This window comes from Mytilus galloprovincialis, chromosome 9 (assembly GCF_965363235.1).
Source record: "Mytilus galloprovincialis chromosome 9, xbMytGall1.hap1.1, whole genome shotgun sequence".
Taxonomy (NCBI): Eukaryota; Metazoa; Mollusca; class Bivalvia; order Mytilida; family Mytilidae; genus Mytilus; species Mytilus galloprovincialis.
In genome coordinates this window covers 12,584,561-12,607,939 of record NC_134846.1, presented here as the reverse complement: position 1 = coordinate 12,607,939, position 23,379 = coordinate 12,584,561, and the positions used below count along the sequence as shown (strand labels likewise).

The 23,379-nt window shown below is 30.5% G+C and overlaps 2 protein-coding genes across 5 annotated transcripts in view; one reads left to right on the top strand and one right to left on the bottom strand.

Moving 5' to 3' along the window:
- Positions 1–1,866: 1,866 nt before the first annotated feature.
- Positions 1,867–22,999, bottom strand: LOC143044425 (uncharacterized). Of its 2 annotated transcripts, none has more exons than XM_076216436.1 (8): positions 22,886–22,999; positions 14,280–14,394; positions 11,404–12,349; positions 9,867–9,961; positions 8,662–8,941; positions 7,802–7,905; positions 7,279–7,384; positions 1,867–6,816 (listed from the first exon to the last, which is right to left on the bottom strand). In XM_076216436.1, exons 2-8 carry the CDS (start codon positions 14,382–14,384, stop codon positions 6,632–6,634), a joined length of 1,821 nt encoding a protein of 606 aa, XP_076072551.1. In that variant the 5' UTR covers positions 14,385–14,394; positions 22,886–22,999; the 3' UTR covers positions 1,867–6,631. The 2 variants fall into 2 exon arrangements, with proteins under 2 accessions (XP_076072551.1, XP_076072552.1); XM_076216437.1 differs by lacking the exon at positions 22,886–22,999 and adding an exon at positions 14,883–14,967.
- LOC143044423 (integrator complex subunit 1-like) overlaps positions 22,984–23,379 on the top strand; it is a 44,815-nt gene continuing 44,419 nt past the window's right edge. For all 3 annotated transcript variants that reach the window (XM_076216435.1, XM_076216434.1, XM_076216433.1), the window contains exon 1: positions 22,984–23,114. In XM_076216435.1, the coding sequence (XP_076072550.1) occupies positions 23,084–23,114 (31 nt within the window). In that variant the 5' untranslated portion in view covers positions 22,984–23,083. The remainder of the gene's footprint in view (positions 23,115–23,379) is intronic.

Here is a 23,379-nt window from a genome sequence, read left to right as displayed (position 1 = left end):
TCAAACAAAGTTTAATTTTTGAACCTTTGGACCTTAATGTAGACCAATTTGAAAATGGGACAATACTGTGCAATTGAATATTTCTTGCTATTGCGCAAAACTGTGCAATTGAAAATTTCTTGCTATTGCGCAATATTGTGCAATTAGATATTTCTTGCTATTGGGCAATACTGTGCAATTGAAGATTTTTTGCTATTGCACAATACTGTGCAATTGAAAATTTCTTGCTATTGCGCAATACTGTGTAATTGAAAATGTCTTGCTATTGGACAATACTGTGCAATTAAAGATTTCTTGCTATTGGGCAATACTGTGCAATTGACAAATTTTTTGCTATTGCACAATACTGTGCAATTAAAGATTTCTTGCTATTGTGCAATACTGTGCAATTGAAAATTTCTTGCTATTACACAATACTTAATATAATAATTTTGGACCCCGATTCGGACCAACTTGAAAACTGGGCCCATAATTAAAAATCTAAGTACATGTTCAGATTCAGCATATCAAAAAACTCCCAAAATCAATCCCTACCTTCCTTTTATGGTCATAAACCTTGTGTTTAAATTTCAAAGATTTCTATTTACTTTTACTAAAATTAGATTGCGAAAACCAAATGTCTTTGGACTACGACGACGCCAACATGATACCAATATACGACTAAAAAATTTTCAATTTTCAATTTTTGCGGTCGTTTAAAAAGGTGGAATCAAAATTGCTGTACATTATGGTCAACAACACATGACGACATAACAATACTACCAAGAAAAAGCTTTCTGTAAAAAGAACTCAAGAGTTCGCAATGTCCTTTTCTGGCAGAAAGCACGACATTGAGATAATGATCCGGCTGCAGCATTAGTTCACCCACTAAAAAAAACGTTTACGTTTAAAGGTTGGAAGAACTAGATGCTTCATACTTTGTATGTAGATGCCTTATGTTATGAAGTTTCTGGCCTTCATATGTTCATTGTCCTTGACCTCATGTTCATGGTTCAGTGACTGCTTGAAAAAAATACAATGTATATGCAATTGTTCAACTATATCTTGACGTTTGGGTTGAAAAAATCTCTATGCAGTTTGCAAATGTTTGAAAATTTTGTTGATATAGAAACCATACAAAACCGACCAAAAATTGTCTTATTTTGTATTTGAATGTTCTTAAATCATTCAAGAGACTAACACATGTATATGTCTATATCCACTTGCATAAGTTCGATTTCTTTCTGACCAGCTCATATATCAGTATGCTTACACAGTGGTGACTTGATGTACAGCTTTAATCTCTAAAAGGTATAAGACATCCATCATATTTTGTAAGGCAGGTTGATCTAGTATTTCCAATAGTTCCTTTACAGTGATCACTCCCCTGGTAACCTTGAGGTTGTGACCCCACTCAATGCAAAATGTGTATCAATTGGTAAAATAAATTAACAAAAACAAAAAGGCTTAACCTGATGTTCAGTGGTTGTTGTTTGTTGATGTGGATCATTAGTGTTTCTTGGTTTTTCTTATACAGATTAGATTGTTGGTTTTTCTGTTTGAATGGTTTTACACTACCGTACTTATTCTGGAGCCCTTTATAGCCTGCTGTTCAGTGTGAGTCAAGACTCGGTGTTGAAGACCGTACTTTGACATATAATGGTTTTCTTTTACAAATTGTGACTTGGATGGAGAGTTGTCTCATTGGCACTCATACCACATCTTCTTATATCTTAACAAGCCTTAATCAGAGAAATATCGCTTTTATTGTTGTTGTTCATCTTGATGCATATGTCTAAAGATGAGCATAGAACAACTGTTCTTGATATGAATATCTTAATCATAGGAAGGTAATGAGTAGGTCACATATAAAACAATACAAACAAATTTAACGTAATATCTTTAATAAAATGATAATCTCCCACTTTGTTGCACAAGGCAAAATATAAATTCTCATTATAAACTTCTCAAGTCTTACTATATATCTATCAATAATATGAAAACAAAAATAACCAGCTATAACAGTGCATCTACCAAAAGAAGCATCAAGAACTAAAATATGAAAATAACAGGCAGCTATTACATATTTGGCCTGTAATGCTTGTGAGCAGTGAAGGGTAAACATTGCACAAAGGAAAAAATAACATTGTTTTGAATTAAGCAATAGAACTTCTATTCCAGCTTCTGAAGTCAATATTTTGAATAGAGGATAATTGTAATTATTTCAACTATATTATTGTCAAAGAAACTTATTCTATATATAACTTTCAGTACAGATATATTTATGCACCATGCACAACTTCTGTATTTTTTCATAAAAAGTTTTCTTGACAAATATGGTTATACACTTAAATATTATTTAGTAACTTGAATACCTGAGAATATATTTCATTGATAAATTGTGTGCCCTGTACATGAATATATTGGTCGTATAGAAAATGACCCTTTGTTAATCAAAATTGATAAGATAGAACTTGTGTAAACCGAAAATAAATTATAAATATTATTTTTCATTTCAACAGCAAACACCTAAATCTTTTTTATATTACACATAGATGTAATGTAATATGTGTTCGCTATTGGAAATTTGAAACACTTTTTTTTAAAACAATGTTCTATTGAAATTGATTAAAACATTTTAAGCTAACATTTTGGCATTCTTGTCCGACTCCTAACATTCATTTCTGAATAAATACATACATGAATAGTTATACTGTTAGTTATTTTTTGACTGATAAAGAGAATATGTTTGTAAAGGGTCATTTTTTTCTAAAATTACGTGAAATTTACATCTTTCTATGTAAATCACAGAATTTATAAACATACATGTCCATCACAAATGGGTATGACTCAACATTTTTATTCCAATTTTGTACATTTTCTACATAGCATAAGATCAACAATATCTTGAGATTACCTAGTCCCTGGAAAGAATGTGGCAAACAAGTGGCAGTAATCCTGTCTTTCCTTTAATATTAATACTTGAAGAAATTTTTAAATCTTCCCGTTTTTAGGGGGAATTTGAATTGTGTAAATTTTCAATCATCACTTTTAACAATTCAAGGTCCAAAAAAATAATCCTATTAAAAAAATTCCTAAAGAAATCTAAATTATGTCCTTGTAAATTATGTTACCCAGGCTGACAAAAAAAAAATCCCAGCATGCAACATAATTGCTAAATTCTTTTATAGACTGATAAAAATGTCTCAAATCTAGTCAATTAAAAATTCATTTTAGGCATCAAATTTGATTAGAAAAGGACAATAAGATGCTATCAGTATAATTTTGTTAATTAAATTGTTGTATAAAACAGTTTTGTTATTATTATTAACAACATATCAAAATGGGAAAAGCATTGGTTGAAAGGTTAATAAGTTATTGCACAGAAATGACATAGAACTGATAGAAGTTCAATAGTCCAATGAATCAAGGACCATAACTCCTAAATATGAAAAGTAAAAATTTCTATATTAAGGTGGTACCCAACACTTTTACTAAAATTAATTTGGCTTGTTTAATTTTCTTAAAATTTTGACAAAGTATTTACTTTGACCCTTTTACAAAAATATAAAAATTTCAAAAAATTTGAACCAACCGTTTTATCAGAAAAATTACACTGGTTATATAGCAGTTTGACAAACACTTATTTTGATCATTGAGAAGCTTAATATTCCCTTAACAACACAATGTAATTAAAACGTTTAGCTGATTTTACAGAGGTATCTCCCTGTAGTGTTAGGTACCACCTGAAACTTGAACAACACTTTTTCAGTAACAAAAATTAAAATTGTGAAAGCACTGATTGCATGGTTCATTGGTCTATATTGCACAGAAACAACTGGAAAAGCAAGTACAGCTGAACACCCAGTTAAAAATTATATCTGTGTATAGTAACAGATTAAATTGTCATTTCTTGTTGATCAAACTTTTGAAAAAAAAATCCACATTAACAATGACAATGATTAAATAAATGTATGGCAGGGTTTGACACCGCATGACATTTGTTATAACGGTGGAAGCAAATGCAAGAGTTAATGGTAAATTAAGTACAATCATATACAAAAAGATAACATACATAAAAACATATTCAACATATACAAAAAATAAATTGCTAGTACAAGCTGTCTTTAAAGAACTAACTTAAGCCAATGGAGACTGGTGCTACTGTGTGCTTTTTATAGCAACTATTTATTCACCAAATAAATAATTAACGAGTGATTCAATAAAAATAAAATATTGTGCAAAGTTACAACAAAAAGTATCCTGAGGCAAAGCAAATATCAAACAGGATTTAAACTTTAAAGAAATGATAAACAGAGACATATTTTATACCTAACAATAATGTGCTAAAACAAAAATCTAAATAGTGCTTAAAACGTTGTGATTTTTACAACTTATTTTAAAAATGCTTTTGAAGCTATATGAATAATGAATAGTCAGAAAAAAAACTACTAAGCTACAACACAAGTTTAATACTATAAAGAAACATCTAGGTGTCCAAAATTTATCGTACAGGTCAAACTTCTCTTTCTTTACAAATAAGAAGCACATTTTTTTCAGAATCATCATTTACTCTGTTGCTCATATTGGTAGTACCTATTTTAAACTACCAAATTTCCAGGAACTAGTGTGCTCTAATATGCAATTCAAGGTAAGTTGACGTCAGGATAGGGTATAGTTTTTTATAGTTTTGCCACTCTATTTGAACTTAAGATAGAGTAGCCATTAATGCTTGAAATTGAAGAATTTAACATAGACAGTCTTGGGGCTATGAATTAGTGGTTTTATTCCTTTAGTGACATCAGTTGAAGGTACTTCAGTAAAAATAAGCAAAACTGACTAATTTTAGTCCTTGTTAAACTTAAAGAATGTTGCACAAAGTATAAAGAATGTTGCACAAACTATAAAGAATGTATAAATTATAATGAAATAGAACATAATATCACAGATTAATATTAATAAAAACAATATAATGTAGATACAGGACTACATTAACCAGTAACTTACAACCACAAAAATATATATATAACTAACACTTACATAAAGAATTATGAGCAATTATCTGTTTACCATTGTTAAACATGGTATTTATAAAACGATACAACATACATTTCACTTTTTTTTGTAAGATATTTCTGTAAGCTACAAATTTATAAATGAATTAATACAATAATATGAATGAGTTTTACAATAAGGCCAAATAAAAATATATGTGTGGTTCCAGTATCCCTACCGTCCCTACTTTTTCGGCTTGAAAATAGCCTACCCTAAAGATTTTATTGTCATTTTTCATTAAGCACAGTTAAAGTCAGAATGTTGCTCCCATAGACTCAATGTAAAAAAAAAAACATAAAATAAAAAAAATCCCTACCTACCTACCCTAACTTATTTTCAGATTTTACTGGAACCACACATACTTTTTTATTTGGCCTAAACATAAACATGAGTACATGTATATATGTGTAATATTACAACCTTATATACAAATACATAGATAAATTGTAATTGTCAATGAGCAACTATCTATCAAAGAACAAAAGGACAAGGCAGTGGTTATATACATGTTTGCAGGTGAATATCCATACTGTAAAACGAACTACAAAAGGCTCTACAATATATCAGTTTATTGTTTATGAAGTTTATCCAATATATTGAAAATTTCTAAGTATCTGCAAACAGAAATAAAGTTTCTAATATATGTATCAGCAAAATGCTCCAACATATCTTTGATTGACTGACCAAATAAAAGTCATAAAGTTAAGTACTTTCTAAGAAAAGATTGAGGTAAATATTTGTTGGATGAAAGAATGAAATGGTTGACAGAGGACAGACAGACAAGGTGATTGCAATTTTGCCCCTCTAGATTAGGGAATAAAAACATTGAGCAATTAAAACAACATGCACAACAGTATACTTAATAACAGTTCATAACTAAGGGTCTGGAATTTATTTTGAGATAATTGGTCCTTTTTACATGACATGAAAGTTCCCATCCTTTTTTTCAAACTGTCAAATTTATACCAAAGGTAGCAACATTAACAAATGTGTGCAGCAATGTCCAGCATGTATAAATTTTGAATTGGTAACAATAAAACACCTTATAGCAATTGCAGAAATGTAGCAGCCAAAAATCATAAAGATTTTAATTACCTAAATTTTCAAGTTCCTTAGGAATCAACCTGGCTATTTACTTTCAATCCCGAGACAATAACAATGCATGTAAATTAGACAATTCAAATGGGTAAAAAAATCCCAAATGAATCCATATTTAATATACAGGTTTCTCCAAACATAAAATAATAGTAAAGCTGTAAACCTTGCTTGTTAAATAAAGTGTTTTACCATGGGGTGGGGGAATTAAAACACTACCTAAAGGGACCTAAATTATAATGAAATACCATGTAAAAGTTTTATTACACAGGCAAGTTTTTACAGCATTTTATGAACAAAAAATGGCAGTTCCTGATAAAAAAGAAAAGAAATGAAATGTCTAATCATGGTACATTTTTAAAATCTGACAAAATTTAGGATTTCTTAATAGTCATTTCTATCTTTACAATCATAATTGGGAAATATTACTTTTACCATTATATCATATCTTTAATCTTATAAAACTGCAAATATGAGAGATGAAATAACTTAGATTCTATTATCATACTGAAGTTTGGTGTATCAGCTTGACTATAACAGCGTACAGACTGACAATACTACATATCACACCAATGATAACTATTGTCACATCCTTTATGATTATCCCATATGACGAGTCTCTACCACAGATCTTTAGATGAAACAGACACGGCAGTATGTAAGCTAACAAAGAGCTTCCTATTGCACCTGGAAAATACGAAAGAAAAGATTAACCTTTTGACTTGCAAAAATGATAAACAAAAATTTGCTGTTAAAATTTGTGTGCTTTTTCTATGAAAAAGAAATAGGAGTTAATCAAAACAGACATACGTTGTATCTAAGGAAAGTCATTATTCTGAACAACTGTGATTAATTTTTCAAATGTGAAAGTTTAATTTCTGTACTGGTCCATAAGTTTAAATAAAATTAATTTTCTTGCAAAAAGATGTGTATAAAAAATTAACTTAAATCTTAACAAGTTTCTTGATAATTCTTAGATTTTACGGCTTTTTTGTACATGTAATGTACTGGAATTTCAGTGTTTTTTTGTATTTTGTAATAAATGATGCAAAAAAAGTTACACCCTTCAAACTTATTTACCTATGACTTAACATTGTATAAAACCACAATTCAATCTATCTTTAATACTGTCTAGTTGTGTATGCTTACCTGTAAAAGCGCCAACATAAGCAAAACTATCTCTAAAAATAACAGCCAATCCAGCAGTGACACAAACTACTAAAAATCTTACTAAGTTTCTCTTCCATGCAGATACCTAATTAAAATACATAAATAATTTCATTTAAATAATTTAACTTACACTTAGTAATAAAGTTTATAAATTCCAAAACAAATAGACAACTTTCAAGTAATGTCCTTCAATGGAAAATTTCATCAATTATATGCGCCATTAAGAATTCAATTTTCCTATTAATTCTTGCAATACTGCATTATGTTTTTCAACTTCTTGCTCAACATGAGAAGGAAGTGATGATGCCCCTAAATGCACCAATGATTTTCTTTAAAACCAAAGTTTTTGATGGAAATGCAATGAACTCAAAGGTTAGAAGCATAGGTGTGAACTTACAAAACTCTTAAGTGACAGATCTCCGACAATTTTTTTTCAGATAGAGATTATCTGATATATAAATAAGAAACTACACATCACAATTCAGGTTGAAAAATCTCTTACCTCCTTTGGTATTAGTTTAACTAAATCAGGTGAGTCTTTTGGTAACAACATTTCTTCTGTTGAGTCATCTGGATCTTTGCCATTCTTTGGTCCACATATACTGCCTATAAACATTACATACAACGATTTTAATTTTCAAATTTCAATTGATTGATTTGTTATGTTTAACTCAACATTCAGCACTCTTGGATACACACATGGATGACAGTTTTTATTGGTGGAGGAAGCCACAATGCCTGGAAATAACTTTTTATTTGTGATTGTTTTGTATCTGTACTTGTGTGTTTTGACATTCAAATTAGAAAGATCATATCATAGGGAACATGTGTACTAAGATTCAAGTTAATTGGACTTCAACTTTATTAAAAACTATCTTGACCGAAAAAACTTTAACCTGAAGCGGGATAGACAGATGGACGAACTAACAGACGAACAAACGGACCCACAGACCAGAAAATATTATGCCACTCTACTATCTTAGTGGGGCATAAAATTGAATGACTGTGTTTTGTTTGTTTGTTTGTTGTTGTTTAATGTCATTTTCTGCCTTCACACTTTTTGTACTTAACACATTTGTATCAAAGCAGCTACCCGTTAGTTTATATTGATAGAGGAGACCAGAGTATCCAAAGAGAACCATGACCTTCTGCAGGAAAATTTGGCAATCCCAGTCAATTGAGATAGAAGTCCAAAAAACCTGACTATTGGTGCTTGAATGCCAGTTGCAAGTATAATGTAAAAAGAATAAATAGAATGTATGGATAAAAATAATATTTGCTAAGGCTAATTAATGGCAAAAGTATTAACTTTTATACACTTTAAGCCAGATAGAATGAATTATATACAAATAAATAACTTACCGTTTGAAAATAGAACTAATTCTATCATTTCTGTCACAGGGTATATCTGTAATGGAAAGGTCAAGGCCACACCTACTATTACACAGATATTTATAGAAAAGGCAAACCAGCTTGCAGACGGAATGTTCAAGTTCAACATCTGTTCTACTCCACTACCAAATCTTAAATATCCCAGAATTCCAAAGCTTCCCAGTATGACTGACAAAACAAGTATGGCCCCATGTAAAAATGATGCAAAGTTGTGTCTGTTTCCTTCCATACTTGATTCAACTGGAACAACCTATGAAAATAAGTGAAGAGATTGTAGTAAAATACTGTGGATTTATAGATTATCATTGATCATCTCAACGAGATTGATTTTCTCGCTTGAGCCGGGACAGCGAAAGCGAGAAAAGCAATCGAGTTGAGATGATTAATGATAATCTGTTTATCGCTATTTTACCTATGACGATGTTGTCAATTTCATGCCAATTTCATTAGCAACGCCACTTGCCTGCTTAGTTTCTAGCGATAATTTTCCATCTCAAGCGAGTAGAATGATATGAAAAATTATAACAAAAAAAGATCAAAGGAAAAATGCACAAAATAGCGATAATCATTATTATTCATTGGATACCAATTTTCGTGGGTTTCGTAGATACAGGTGAACCACGAATTCAAATGTTTGCAAAACAAAGAATTTCTTGAGGCTTTTTATACAGAGATAGGCAATACAACGAAATCAAATATCCAAGAAATTGCAAGTTTTCCCTCAATCATCGAAAATTGATACCCACGAAAATCAATGAATTCAAAGTGTATAAATGTACAATGGTATAAGGATTTTGGAAACATGGTCAATACTTAAATAGTTTTTCTAATTGACACACAAATGAAATACATTTTCATGTACAGTAGCTCTGTAGTTTCCAAGTAAAGATCATCAGGATTTCCTTACTTAAATATTTAAATAACTGGTATAAAACATTTGACTTAATTCTGGAAGAAGTTCCAGAATATAAAACGTTATAAAATGTTGCAAAGCACAGGTTTGAATAGTTTTACCAAATGGTATTTACTCGTTCATTATATTGTCATAACTAGCAGACTTTGTTTTTAAACTAACAAAAGTAATAGTTCTAGTTGAAATTTAAAATGAACATAGTGTTAAGACCTGTATTAGTTAGTATATGTAACACTTGTATAAGTTATTGTATGTAACTTACTAAGCCAATTCCTTCAAAAGCTGCTGTTACCTGTCCAAAAAACACAGGGAATCCTTCCCAGTTAAAATAACCAATATCAGGATGAACTTTAAAATCTGTGAATATAAAGTCTTGTAGGTTAATAAAGAGGTTTCTTATGTAGAAAATAGTGGATTAAACCTGGTTTTATAGCTAGACAAACCTGTCACTTGTCATGTTGTATGACAGTTGCATGAAATTCCATTTAAGGAACAGTTCATTTTAAGTCTTGCTCCTATAAATATTGTTATGGGACAAGACATCTAAAAATCTATTCATGTTTGTCACACTTGTCTGTTCATGTTATTTTTTGGATAAGTCATGTTAGTGATCTATAGCTAGGCAAATTTCTGTCACTATCCAAAAAAAATAATTCTAACTTTCTTTGAGTACCTGACTTTACCATGTTCACAATCAGTTTTTAATAAGGTTTATGTGGCTCAATTTTCATTTATGTGTGCATGTTATGTTTTGTGGACTGCTGTTTGTCTTTTTTCCTATTTCTATTTTGGCTACAGTATTGTCCATATCATTCTTAGACTTATAATTTAGATTTTATCTTCTCATAAATTTTATAGTAGCAGTTAAAATGTCCCTATTTATCCTAGTATCCCTACATTATTCATAAATTGATGTTAGATTCTGATCTGTAAGTCTGATAGTCGTAAGTGTCAGTATAAAAATCTTTTGGCTGAAGTCAGGTGCTCAGAAGAGCATGTAGAAATTAAAAAAAATACACATAATAATTATAGCGAAAAAACATAAATCAAATGTTGAAAAACTAAAATCATTATTTCGTAATCATGATAAGATCATGAAAATTTATACAAATGAGCTATTTATAACTTATTTCAATTCTACATGTTCTAAATCAACTCTTTTTGCTTGTTACATTTAGTTCAAAACATACATGACGTAATATTTGTTTTATACTAGTAAAATTTCCCATTGATACATGTGATAAATGCTAATTTTACATTAACATGATCAATAAATGCTAATTTTACATTGATAAATGCTAATTTTACATTAATAAATGTTAATTTCATATTGATAAATGCTAATTTTACATTGATAAATGCTACATTGATAAATGCAAACTTTTTGGCAATGAATCATAATTTTGCACGTAGATGATTTATTTCTTTTTTAATGTGGTTAAGCTACTTGAAGATGAAAACCACTGTCTAAGTGTATTTAGTTAAGTACGATAAGTAGGATATCAATATCATGCCTGAGTCAGCAACCATTAATGGGTTCAATAATAATACAGGGTCATTAATGTAACATACATGTATATTTTGCTTAAATCTTTTTACAAATTCATGTATGCTATTATCTTCTTCAACTATAGTTAAATAGGTTGTAATGTAAATGTGTCAAAATCTTGCCAGTCTATTTACATTATCATAATCTTTTATTACAGTTATGTTTTAACACAATTACAAAAAATGTATCAGAAAAAGAATGCCTAGTCTACAAATCTTTAGTCACAAGCAAGACAAATATAAAGACTAACCTATAACCAGGAATATAAAAACAGCAATACAACCAGTAAATATTGAAATATTGGCCAACACACTGATGAAAGACATTTTACGGATTGTTCTTATCATAGCAAATATGATAAAAAGAGGCAGCGGTAATGCCACTAAAAATTTGAGAGATGGCGCTGAAGACTGCTGAACAATACTGGAAATCTCGGAAACATTTCTTGTTGTTGTCGTTGAAGGTAGCATGGTTGTGATTGAACTATTTGTAGTCGTTGTTATTGAACTATTTGTTGTGGTTATTGGTGATGTGGTTGGTTTTGTTGTTGAATCTGTTGAAATGGTCGGTATCACTGTTGATGCATTGCTCGCTGTAGTTGGTGTGATTGGTACAGCTGTTGTACTGTTCCCTGTTGTAAATGGAACGACAGAAGTATTGGAAATAAAATTATTCATATCTCGATCAAATAACTGGCGTACATGTCTATTATGTTGAAGATATAAATCTGAAGCATTTACATCTGTTTTACGCGCTATAACACCGTGACAAATTGGATATGCATTTCCTGTCGAGTTGAACGGCATGGAATTATCACAGTATATAAAGGGAAACAAAGAATGTATTGTATTTCCGATGAAAATAAAATAAGCAACACAGAACCCAAACTGTGTGATCGCAATAAAGAAATTCACAACATATAACCCAGATTTTCCAAATGCATTCCATCCAACATCGCCATATGACATGTGACGCTTCATATGTTCTTCATGTTCATGAGCTTCCTTGTATTCTATTTCAACGTCAGGTTCACTGAATTCTTCAGAATCGCTAGTTGCCATATATTGTTTACTGGGTTTAGACTGAACTTTCACATCATTTATCGTGTTCTTGATTGCTCTGTATTTTGTTTTCACTATGAGATGACAACAATGGTCTGTAAGTGTGGCTACAAATATTAAACCAATGATTCCAAGCTGCAATAAAAAGAATGGCAATTAAATATTTTGATACCAAATTCATAATATCTTCTCTTAATCAACATTTCAAATTTTACAAACTGATTTTTTTTTATCAAATCACAAACAATTTTATCAATTATATTTCAATTACATTTTTTCCCATCCAAATGTATAGAACTATATCTTATATGTTTGTTAATTACATACAAATCCTAAATTTTGATGTGGCAATTTTTAATGCATGCTTAATAAGCTTTGACATCTTTTAATCTAATGTGCATGTTGAACAATAAACTAGAGCTATAGAGCCTGAGTTGCTCACCTAGGTCTATGTACAACTTTAACAATGGACGCTCTCCAACATTTTACTCTAGAATGTTATTCCTGACTAAGAGATAACTCCTATAACATACTTACGGTAAGCTAGTCAATTCAGAATTTTTGAATCATTTTGTATATGGAAATGGACAATTTTTTAAAAACTTTAATAATACAATCTATTTTTTTTTTCTTTTAACTGTTTTAAGTATGTATTCAATATTGATTTAAATCATTAAATTCAAGTCATTAAGCCTGCAAGTGATACTTAAAAAATAAAAGAATTCAATAACTTTCATTCATGCCAAGGGAAATTTTACTTGCTGGCCTTGTGATTAAGATGCCCTGCCTCTTAATACATGTAATACTATATGTCCTAAATGAACATTTACGAAGAACTTCAGTTTGCCATGTCAAGTTAAGTACCGTTAGGATGTCTTTCTTTTGAAGAATCAATGATACAAAAAAAATGACATAATTCAAGTATTACCACAAACAAACTCAAAATGCCTAAAAACCATGTTTTGCACAATAATTCTTGCAAAAGGCTTGGTCTTCTTGTCAATGATTAAAAAAACGTTAAAAGATTATAAAAAATAAACATATCTGACTTTTGGTTTTTTTTATACATGTATCTGAGATATTTATTTTGCAGCTTCGTCACCTTGAACTTTGCACTGCATATAGTACATGTATCTATCATTTCACTAATATTCATATCAAGTTCAGTTCACTTATGAGTCTGATAAATATCTCAATGTCAGATGTCAATGACTTGTGTGTGTTGACAAATGTGCTTACAGAAACAAAATTATAACTAGACTGTCCATGGTAGATATGGTTTTATATAAGAGAGGGGCGAAAGATACCAGAGGGACATCCATCTCATAGATCCAAAATAAACTAATAATGCCATGACTAAAAAAGAAAAAGACAAACAGACGAATAAAGTACACAAGACACAACATAGAAAACTAAAGACGAAGCAACACGAACCCAATTAAAAACTGGGGGTGATCTCTTATATTAAGATTACCCTTACCAGTATGTTTTTTAAACATATAAGTATCCTGGGTTATCATTGTTTAATACCAAGCATATTTTTTATGTATGTGACAAAGAAAATTTTACCAAATACTCCTCATGAGCATGTGATATGCATCTGTTCAATAACATAAATTGAAAAATATTTATTTGAAACTACATAATTATATATTCAGTGTCATGTATGATTTGATATCTCAAATAAACAGATATGATTTAGACAATTCTACATTTTCAACATGTTCAATGTCAATTGTCTGGTTTGTAAAAACCAACTTAAAAAGCCTTCAAAGTATTTTTTTGAAAACATGTGTTTTCATATACTATATAGAGCAAAATGATGCATATGACCCGATAGGAACCTGATTGTTTCTCGTTTTTCTTCTACTTTTTTAGATTAGACTGTTGGTTTTTCTGTTTGAATGGTTTTACACTAGTAATTTTTTGGGGGCCTTTATAGCTTGCTTTTCGGTGTGAGCCCCTCCCCCTTGTAGGTCAGTCAGCGGTCCCCCCCTTATGAAAAGTTCTGGATCCGCCACTGTATCATAATCTATATGATAAATATCTAAGTTCATTTACTTACTCCTAATCCACTCTGGTAAAAAGCAAATGACACTCCTAAGTAATTGGAGCCAATGAAGGCTTTCACCATGTTGGCAAAATCTCCCATATGTGTATACCACTTCATCTTGTTTTATCTGCAAATAAAAAAAATTTGTAAATTCAAAACTACTATTCATTCATTATTAAAAGTATCACCTCTGTTTATTCCAAAACATGTATTCTTATTATTTTTTCTCTATAAAATCTATAATCTGGGTTGATGAAGTTTCCAAGTGGGTTGCAGATTCAAAGGGAACAGATGCACCCCCCTTTTATTGGATTTTATTTTGGCATAAAACCATCCACTTATATTTTAGGATGCTGTACATATCTTATTTATGGAATAGATAATAATTAATTCCTTTAAAAAATTATAGTGAATTCAAAAATGGTGTATATTTCATAGATATGAAAAATGCTATTGAGTTCAGAAAATAATCTTTGAAACTCATAATAAAAGTCTTTCCAAGATAATAGCATGCATCAATTCGCTAATGAAGTAAATTAATGATTATAATCAATGAATAGCCACCATGCACTAATTAAAAAAAAATCTGCTATTATTCTTAACATAAAAACCTACCAGCAAGCATCTGCAGATTACTTGTAAATGAGTAGATATCAATGTGTTGTGGGAAAAATAAGCTTATGGAAAAATTCATTGTTTTAATCATGTTAATGACTAAACATACTATATATGACCTTTTAGTAACCAGTTGTTTCCTGTTACTTAATCTTTGTTGATTATTCATTAAACTAAACATAAAAATATCATTCATATACATATACATGTAGTGTGTACCTACTTAATGAACTCTTCCTGTAACTGGGTTCAAATTACAATTTTCAAATATGCAAGTTTTGTACATGTTTAAGGACAGATGTACTAAGATAAAAGATCATTAACAACATGAACTTCATCTTCAAAACTAGGACACAATTTTATTTTAACTCCCCTCCCAGCCTCTGTATGATTAATTTAAAAATTAAAGGATAATGTTTAAAACCAGAGATTTCTATTTATATGGGAGGATCCAGGGATCCAGTTTAGGGGGGGGGGGGCACAAACTGCAAAAAGAAAATATTGTTAATGATCTCAGGCTCTTGAACGATGACTCCCGTTTGTTTATATCTTTATAACATTTGACGTCCTATTTTTATGACATTAAACAATTGAACTTTGGAACTTGAAACTTTGTATCTATTTAGCTTTGTGCAATTAGAGAAATCATTCATAAAAATTTTACTTTGACACAAAGATAAAATTGAAATAATTTTCCGTTAGAAAATTTTCCTCTGAAGAAATTCTGTGAGGCTGATATGTTTCTTCGAACAAGGTTATCAATGGTAACAAAAACATCATTGACCATGTTGACCTTTCAGAATTGCCATCAGTCATATGACATTTGGTACCTATTAATTTTTTTTTGTTATAAATTATATATTTAAAATTGCAACCACTTACTGGTCATCAGTGAATTAGGATCACTGTCTGCAATTCAAAAATGACTTTATAATACATGTATGATTATAAAGATATACAATAAAATTGAGAATGGAAATGGGGAATGTGCCGAAGAGACAACAACCCGACCATATAAAAAAACAACAGCAGAAGGTCACCAACAGGTCTTCAATGTAGCGATAAATTCCCGCACCCGGAGGCGTCCTTCAGCTGGCCCCTAAACAAATATATACTAGTTCAGTGATAATGAACGCCATACAAGCATATATATGTGTACATGACACAGGAACCAAACATAATTAAATATCCAAAAAAATTCTAGGGGTCAACATACCGTCTTTCAAAATCTGAGATCAAACAAAACAAAACTTTGATTTAAAAAAAATAACAAGTTGAGAAAAGTATATAAATCAGATATAAGAGAAATATATTTGTTCAGAAATTCATCATGGCGCAACATACCCTAAAGTCTAGATGGTTACAAAATTTTCCTATGATTTAATAATTTTTCATTGCCTGCCTTATGTTATGTTGAAAAGTGAACTTTGATTATCAAATAAGAAATAAATTTTCCAGAGAACCCTTAATATGTATTTGTTGTGTTTACATGTATGTTGTAAATAAGGTTTTAATTATAGATATTAATGTACATGTCTCTATAAATACTATCCAAATAAAAGGGTAAATAAATAAACAGATGCATAGCTTTGTTGCAAATACTGTCAAATATTTAGGTGTCAAAGATAAAAGATAAATCTTAAGCCCAATTGTGGACATATACATGTATACAAACAAATTTTATCAGTATAACCATTTTATATCTATTGACATATGATATACGTCATCAATTCTCATCAATCGTGAAAAATTTCCATTGATGAAATCCAACTACATGTATCTTTATAGTGTATCAGATCATAAAAAAAAAGGTTATTTTCTAGCGTTATATTGAAACCAAATATTTCAAAACCAGATTCAAGCCATTGACAGAGGAGCAGGAGCAGGAGTATAAGCATAAATATTTTGAAAGTTTCAATTTCTAATGAAATGATTAAATGTGGTATGTCAGTATTATTAGAACCCCTATCAAAACTTTTCAATCTAGTATTTATGAAAGGCAGCTTCCCAAAATTATGGAACAAAAGTCTGATTACTTTAATTCATAAAAAGGGGAACAAATCTGACCCCTCTAATTATAGAGGTATCTCATTGACTTTTAATTTGGAAAAATTATTCCATCAAATTATACACACTAGACTTATGAAGTTTATTAACACCAATAATTTGATAAATGAAAATCAGATTGGCTTCACAGAAAAAGCTAGATCATATCTTCTCTGTAGACAATTATAGAAGACTAAAAAAAAGAAAGTTTTTGCAGCGTTTATAGATTTGCAAAAAGCCTTTGATACTGTCTGGAGGGAGGAGGGTTTATGCTGCATCCTACTCCAAAACAGACTTCCAGGCAAGCTTTTTAATGTCATCCAATCAATGTATAATGAAAACAAATGCAGAATTAAATTTCAAAATGGTATTAGCCATGAATTTATATCAAATTGTGGAGTAAAACAATGGGATGTACTTTGTTTAATATTTATGTAAATGGCCTTGTAAATGACCTTGATCATGCAAACACTCAACCAATTATTATAGATGTCAAACTAACATCATTATTATATGCAGATGGCATTATTCTATTGTCTGAAACCCAAGAAGGGCTATACAGAATTAACTAAGTTTTGTTCCCTATGGAAACTTGATGTAAACAAACAAAAATCAAAGATTATAATATTCAATTCTAATGGAAAATCTCATTGTAATTATTTTAAAGTAGAAAACGAACAACTTGAGACTGTTAAATCATATTGTTACCTTGGAATAACTATAAATTGTTCAGGAAGTTTAAGTCATTCAAAAAAAAATCTTATGGAAAAAGGAAGAAAGGCTTGGTTTAAAATTAAAAAAAAACAGTCTCTTTAGATAATTCCTGCAGTATGCTTGAAAAATTATTTTGATACTTTAGTTGTTTCAATAACTCTTTATGGAAGTGAAGTTTGGGGTGTAAGCCAAGTGTTCAAAGATTCAGATCCATTTGAACATTTACATATGAAATTTTAGGAGTACAGTGCAAAACAACAAATGTAGCCAGTTTAGCTGAGACAAACAGAACCCCTTTGTACTTTATAATTCAGCTTTCAGCTATAAAATTTCTAAACCACATTGTGAACTCCCCTAACATTTTAGTCCATAAAATATATAATAATGTAGAGAAAACAAGTAAATGGGTTAACATTGTTAAAGACTGGTTAAATAAATTAGGTCTTGGTCATCTCACGTTTGATACTATTAATTTAAAATATCACATAAATACTATCCAACAAAGAATCTATGACCAGGCTTATCAAATTATAAATTGCTCTATCAATAAATGTGAAATTTAAATTTCTTTTGTCATACTAAAAGAATTAGAAAAAGGCCCCCATATATTGATATATATGTAAACTCAAAACTGACCGATCAGTTTTCAGTAAATTTAAACTAAGTGCCCATTCCCTAGCAATTGAAAGAGGGTTATACAAACATTGAAAGAAGTAAACGCATTTGCTTATCCTGTAACAGACAAAAAATTGAGGATGAATACCATTTCTTCTCAATATGTCCATGCTATACATCATTGAGGGATACCTATATACAAAATATTAATAAAAATCTTAATTTCAATTTTATTTAAATTGCAGTCTGCTATAACATTGAAGCATTTGGGGCAATATGCGCAATTGTTTCTACATAGGCGGTAATGGTAACGTTTTCTTCTGTTGCTCAGGCCATATCATAAACTTGTAAATGTATGATGGCTTGTTTCGAAGCTGAAACATTTTTACATATGTGGTTAAATTTTCGGGGTACGAAGTGTGATTCATTTTTCTGTAAATTAGCAAACCCCGAGTAATGCGAGTATCCTTTTGCAATGTGGCTCCTCATGGTAAAAAATCCCATTTTTGACACAATAAGTTCTTTAAAAATTTAATACTTTGAACACATTTAATGGCTCCATAGTTTTTACACATTTATTCTGTGTTCCCTTACTTTCTAAATTAACATAAATGGTTCAGCTTAGTCATATGTTTATCATAGAAATGTGTCAAATATCACTACACAGAGATTTTTTGTTTACACGTGACTTTTGAGTTCCTCATTTCAAGGCGCATTAGGGATATTGTCCCATTTGACTGCACTTTTAAATTGCAGTCTACCAGTCATTATAAAAATCACCATAAAGTATATTAATGATTGTTTTTTATTGAGAACATCTGTATAGCTGTATTTCTTTTAATATGCAACCTAATTTTTGTTTGTGTTCTTTTTTTAATTGTTAACTGTTGATATTTATAGTCTTTTTCTTCTTCCCTGTAAATACCACTGTCATTCATATATAATTATAATCAATTTAACTATTGTCAATTTATACATGCCAAAAGCACTTAATGTAAATGTGTTTGTGCTAATAAATATTGTCTATTGTCTATAAATTATGCAGGAAATTGATGTTCATCCCTCTACAGGAAGCTGTATATATAGTGTGAGGCTTTCAGAATAGAGAATAAAGAACAAAACATTAAGAATAGAGAATGGAGAAAATTTGGCAAAAACATATAGAATAAAGAAAGCTAAGACATGTTCATGATGTAAAAACAATAGGATTCTAAAATATAAAGAATAAAGAACAATGAGCAATTAAAATAATAAAGAATGTATAGACAATTGGCCTAAACAATTAATAAATATGTATACAAATATGACAAATATGACAGTCTTCACGATGAACTATAAAAACTACAGGCCTGGAGCTCAATTTTTGAAAATTTTTAATTAGATTCTGTTGGCCTGTAGATATGATTTTTACAGGCCGAGAGTAATTTTACTAGCCTAGGCTGTCTCGGGTGCCACTCAGTGTGAAGACTGTTTCAAATATGGAGAGCAATATCCAGATCTGCATATAAATTAAAGATCTTTTTCATCTACACTCAAACTCAATAAACATACTTGTTCACTGGGTTAATCAATACCATCTGAAACTTTGTGAGTATGAAATCAAGGATGTGATAAAAATCCTTGATGAAATGAAATACATTCTTTTTTTAATTATATGATATCAAAGATTTGACGATATAAACTATGTTATAAAGCAGCAGTATGATGAAAAAAAAAATCAGTTGGTCGAATTGTGTAATGGTCTATTTGAGTTCAATTGGGTAACCCATCACTCCGGACCTAACCAACAGTATATTGTATTGTATAAATTATATAGGAAGTAAATTACACATCATTAACTTCCTTGGTTTTTTAGTTGCTCAGTTTGTGCTAATGTTTTGTTTGTTATTCTTTATTTTACAAAAAAATCGTTCAATATGAAGTGTATCAACATTATTGAAATCTATGATAAATAAAATATATTGTTTAGTTTTACACTTTATCAGCAAAAAAGGTTATCTTTGAAAACAGGGATATCATGTTCTACAACTCATTATTTATAATTTGTATGTTTTGCATTTAAAGGAAGACAATCTATGTACAGATTGATAATACATGATGTTGTGCAAATTGTTGATGATCACTTATATCCACTTTCCTAACAGTCCAAATAAACAGTTTGGGTGGTCATTTTGAGGAATAAAAAAAGACTAAGGAGAGAAACACTAAGCAAAAGTATTTTTTATCTTTGACTTTTACAAAACGTCATAGGCTATTGATAAAGGAGATATGTTATGACTGCAATTGATATATTTTTAAGATGCATGAACATATAAAAAGAAGATGTGGTATGATTGCCAATGAGACAACTGTCCACAAGAGACCAAAATGACACAAAAATTAACAACTGTAGGTCACCGTACAGCCTTCAATGATGAGCAAAGCCCCTACAGCATAGCCAGTTATAAAAAGCCCTGAAATGACAATGTAAAACAATTCAAATGAGAAAACTAACGGCCTTATTTATGTACAAAAAATGAATGAAAAAAAATATGTATTACACATAAACAAACCACAACCACTGAACTATAAGGTCCTGACATGTAGCTTATAATTTAATTTGAATTCTAACATGACGTCCTTCAAACGCTTTGAGTACACACCCGTGGTAAAATATGAATATATTGCCAGTGCTGTTCCGATTGTACTCCCACGTCATATGCTTTTTTATGAATGAGATACCCGACGTCATAGAACAATGACGTTAGAATGTAAGCATTTTACGGGAAAATACACGCTTGTGAATCCGAAAATCATCACAAGGAAACATACACAAATGATGCTAAAATGTGGCAAAAGCCCTTTATTGTACATCATATAAGACATATAAATAAATTATCATTCAAATTCATCCAAAACTGTCTAAATACATTATTTTAAATAGTTTAAGCATGTCACTAATGCAGTTTGCTCCGTTCTTTTACGCTAGTTTATTAGTGCGTTTATTTATGGGAACGGCAAATATTTGCCTACACCTAGAGCGCTTTGATCCAAAAGAATTGCCGTATGCATGTGTCCTATCAGAATCGAAATAATTCATGGGGGCTTGAATATATCTAGATTTTACCACGGGTTGTCCCTTTATGCCGATATTTTACCCCTCGCTATCGCTCAGGGGTAAAATATTTGTCATAAAGGGCCAACCCGTGGTAAAATCACGATATATTCAAGCCCCATGAATTATTTCTTAAATACATATACATGTACATGATGTATAATGTTAAAATTCATAGTTTCATTTGTTGATTGTACATGTATATTGAGAAAATAAGTATCAATAGCTTGATACAATAATTTTTTACAAATTAAATGATTTTTTTGAGGCAAAATTGTATATTTTATGCCTTTTTTTATGTACATGGCTCTGATCTGGTTGTAGATTAACATCTAAGAAATAGTTAAATTCATATTTATGATTTGTGTCAACATTATTGTAACAATTATAAAAATCATTGTAATAAATGGTTTTGCTCTTCATGGGCCCTTTAATTGGAATAAAAATATCTTATCTTATATATAATTGTTCATTTATTTACAGCAGACAATAACTGACTGTCAGATCAATGCAAAATACATATTATATTCATTTTACCAAGGACTTGTATATATAGTAAGACGATACAAATTCGTGATACTGTATTACGATATTTTCATTTATGCACTTTTGTTTCTTAACAGAACTACGATTTAGTCAGGGGCAAAAACTTGAGGCAAAGTAGCATAAAAAGGGATAATATACATGACACATTTTTTAGCTGGAGTATGGGGTGTGAAGTGCCAGTGGTACATGTAGTACTAAGATTAGAAGAATGGAATTTAGAGTTATATATAGCCTAGGGGAAGGGAGTGGGTATATGGGGTAGGAAATTTCGGAATCAGGGGACCCACTTTAGTCCTCTAGTAGAGATTAGTAATGGGAGTACAATCATGATGAATATAAACAATAAAAGTCCTTGCCAAATCACGTTCACAGTAATTTTTAGTGCATGACAATAAAATTACACTTTCTTTTAGGCGATCAAATATTCGACTAGCTGATTTTGACGCATCACTCTAAAAAAATAATCCAAAAATGATGTTAAAGAAAATTTTGTTGAGACATCTGACATCATGATAAGGATATTTTGACAAATCAAGGTAAAAGTTCAACCAATTTGACAATAACATGACTAACCACTGGTGGATCTAGAAATTTTCATATGTGGGGGCCCACTCCTGTCACGCTTCAGTGATTCTCTATATAAGCAAATTTTCCCCAAAAAGGGGGGGGATCACTGGTCCCCAGGCCCCCCCTAAATCCGCCTCTGCTATTAACATGACTAACACTGGGTTACAGTAGCCGAGAATGACAGTTTGATGTCTGAAGGTAAAGGAAATTACTACCTTTCTCATAGAGTCTACTGACAATAAAATAAATATACATAATTTGTTTACTTTAGTTTATAAATTTATATAAAAAAAAATTATGTCTGACTTTGTTCAGTGTAGCATAGCCACGCCATATGCCAAGCACTATGATCAGCATTATGGTAAACATCTTAACAATCAATGAAGAATGCTGTTTAAACCTATATCTGTTATTTTTATACCTTTGTGTTTTTCTATTTGTAAATATTTACAAAATATATACAGAGCTATTTTCTGAGTTTGTCAGGTTTTTGTTATTGTCAATATAAACACTTCCTCGACGTTGCTCAATCGAAGTCGTTTGAACGCTTTCACGTGGGAAATGCAAAGGAGAAGCTTTTATTTGTAATTCGTTTGAGTAAGACAAATGAACAGCTGAAATGTCTGGTAAAAGACCAGCAAAAGGGAAAGGTAAAAGACTAAAACAAAAAATAGAACCATATTGGCAATATCCGTCTGTGGATTAGTACTACGACGGTTGACACCCCCTTTTCTCTGCAAAATATTCCAAATATAAATATAGTTATTGCAATTTGACCATTTTGTTTTCTGATTGGTCTAAGAGAATGAGAAAATAGAGCCCTCAGTAAGGGTTCTGGAATTGGATAATTTGCTGAAGATGCAAAAAGTAGGAAATACATGTAAGATGTGTTCGTACCAACATTTGACAAATGAG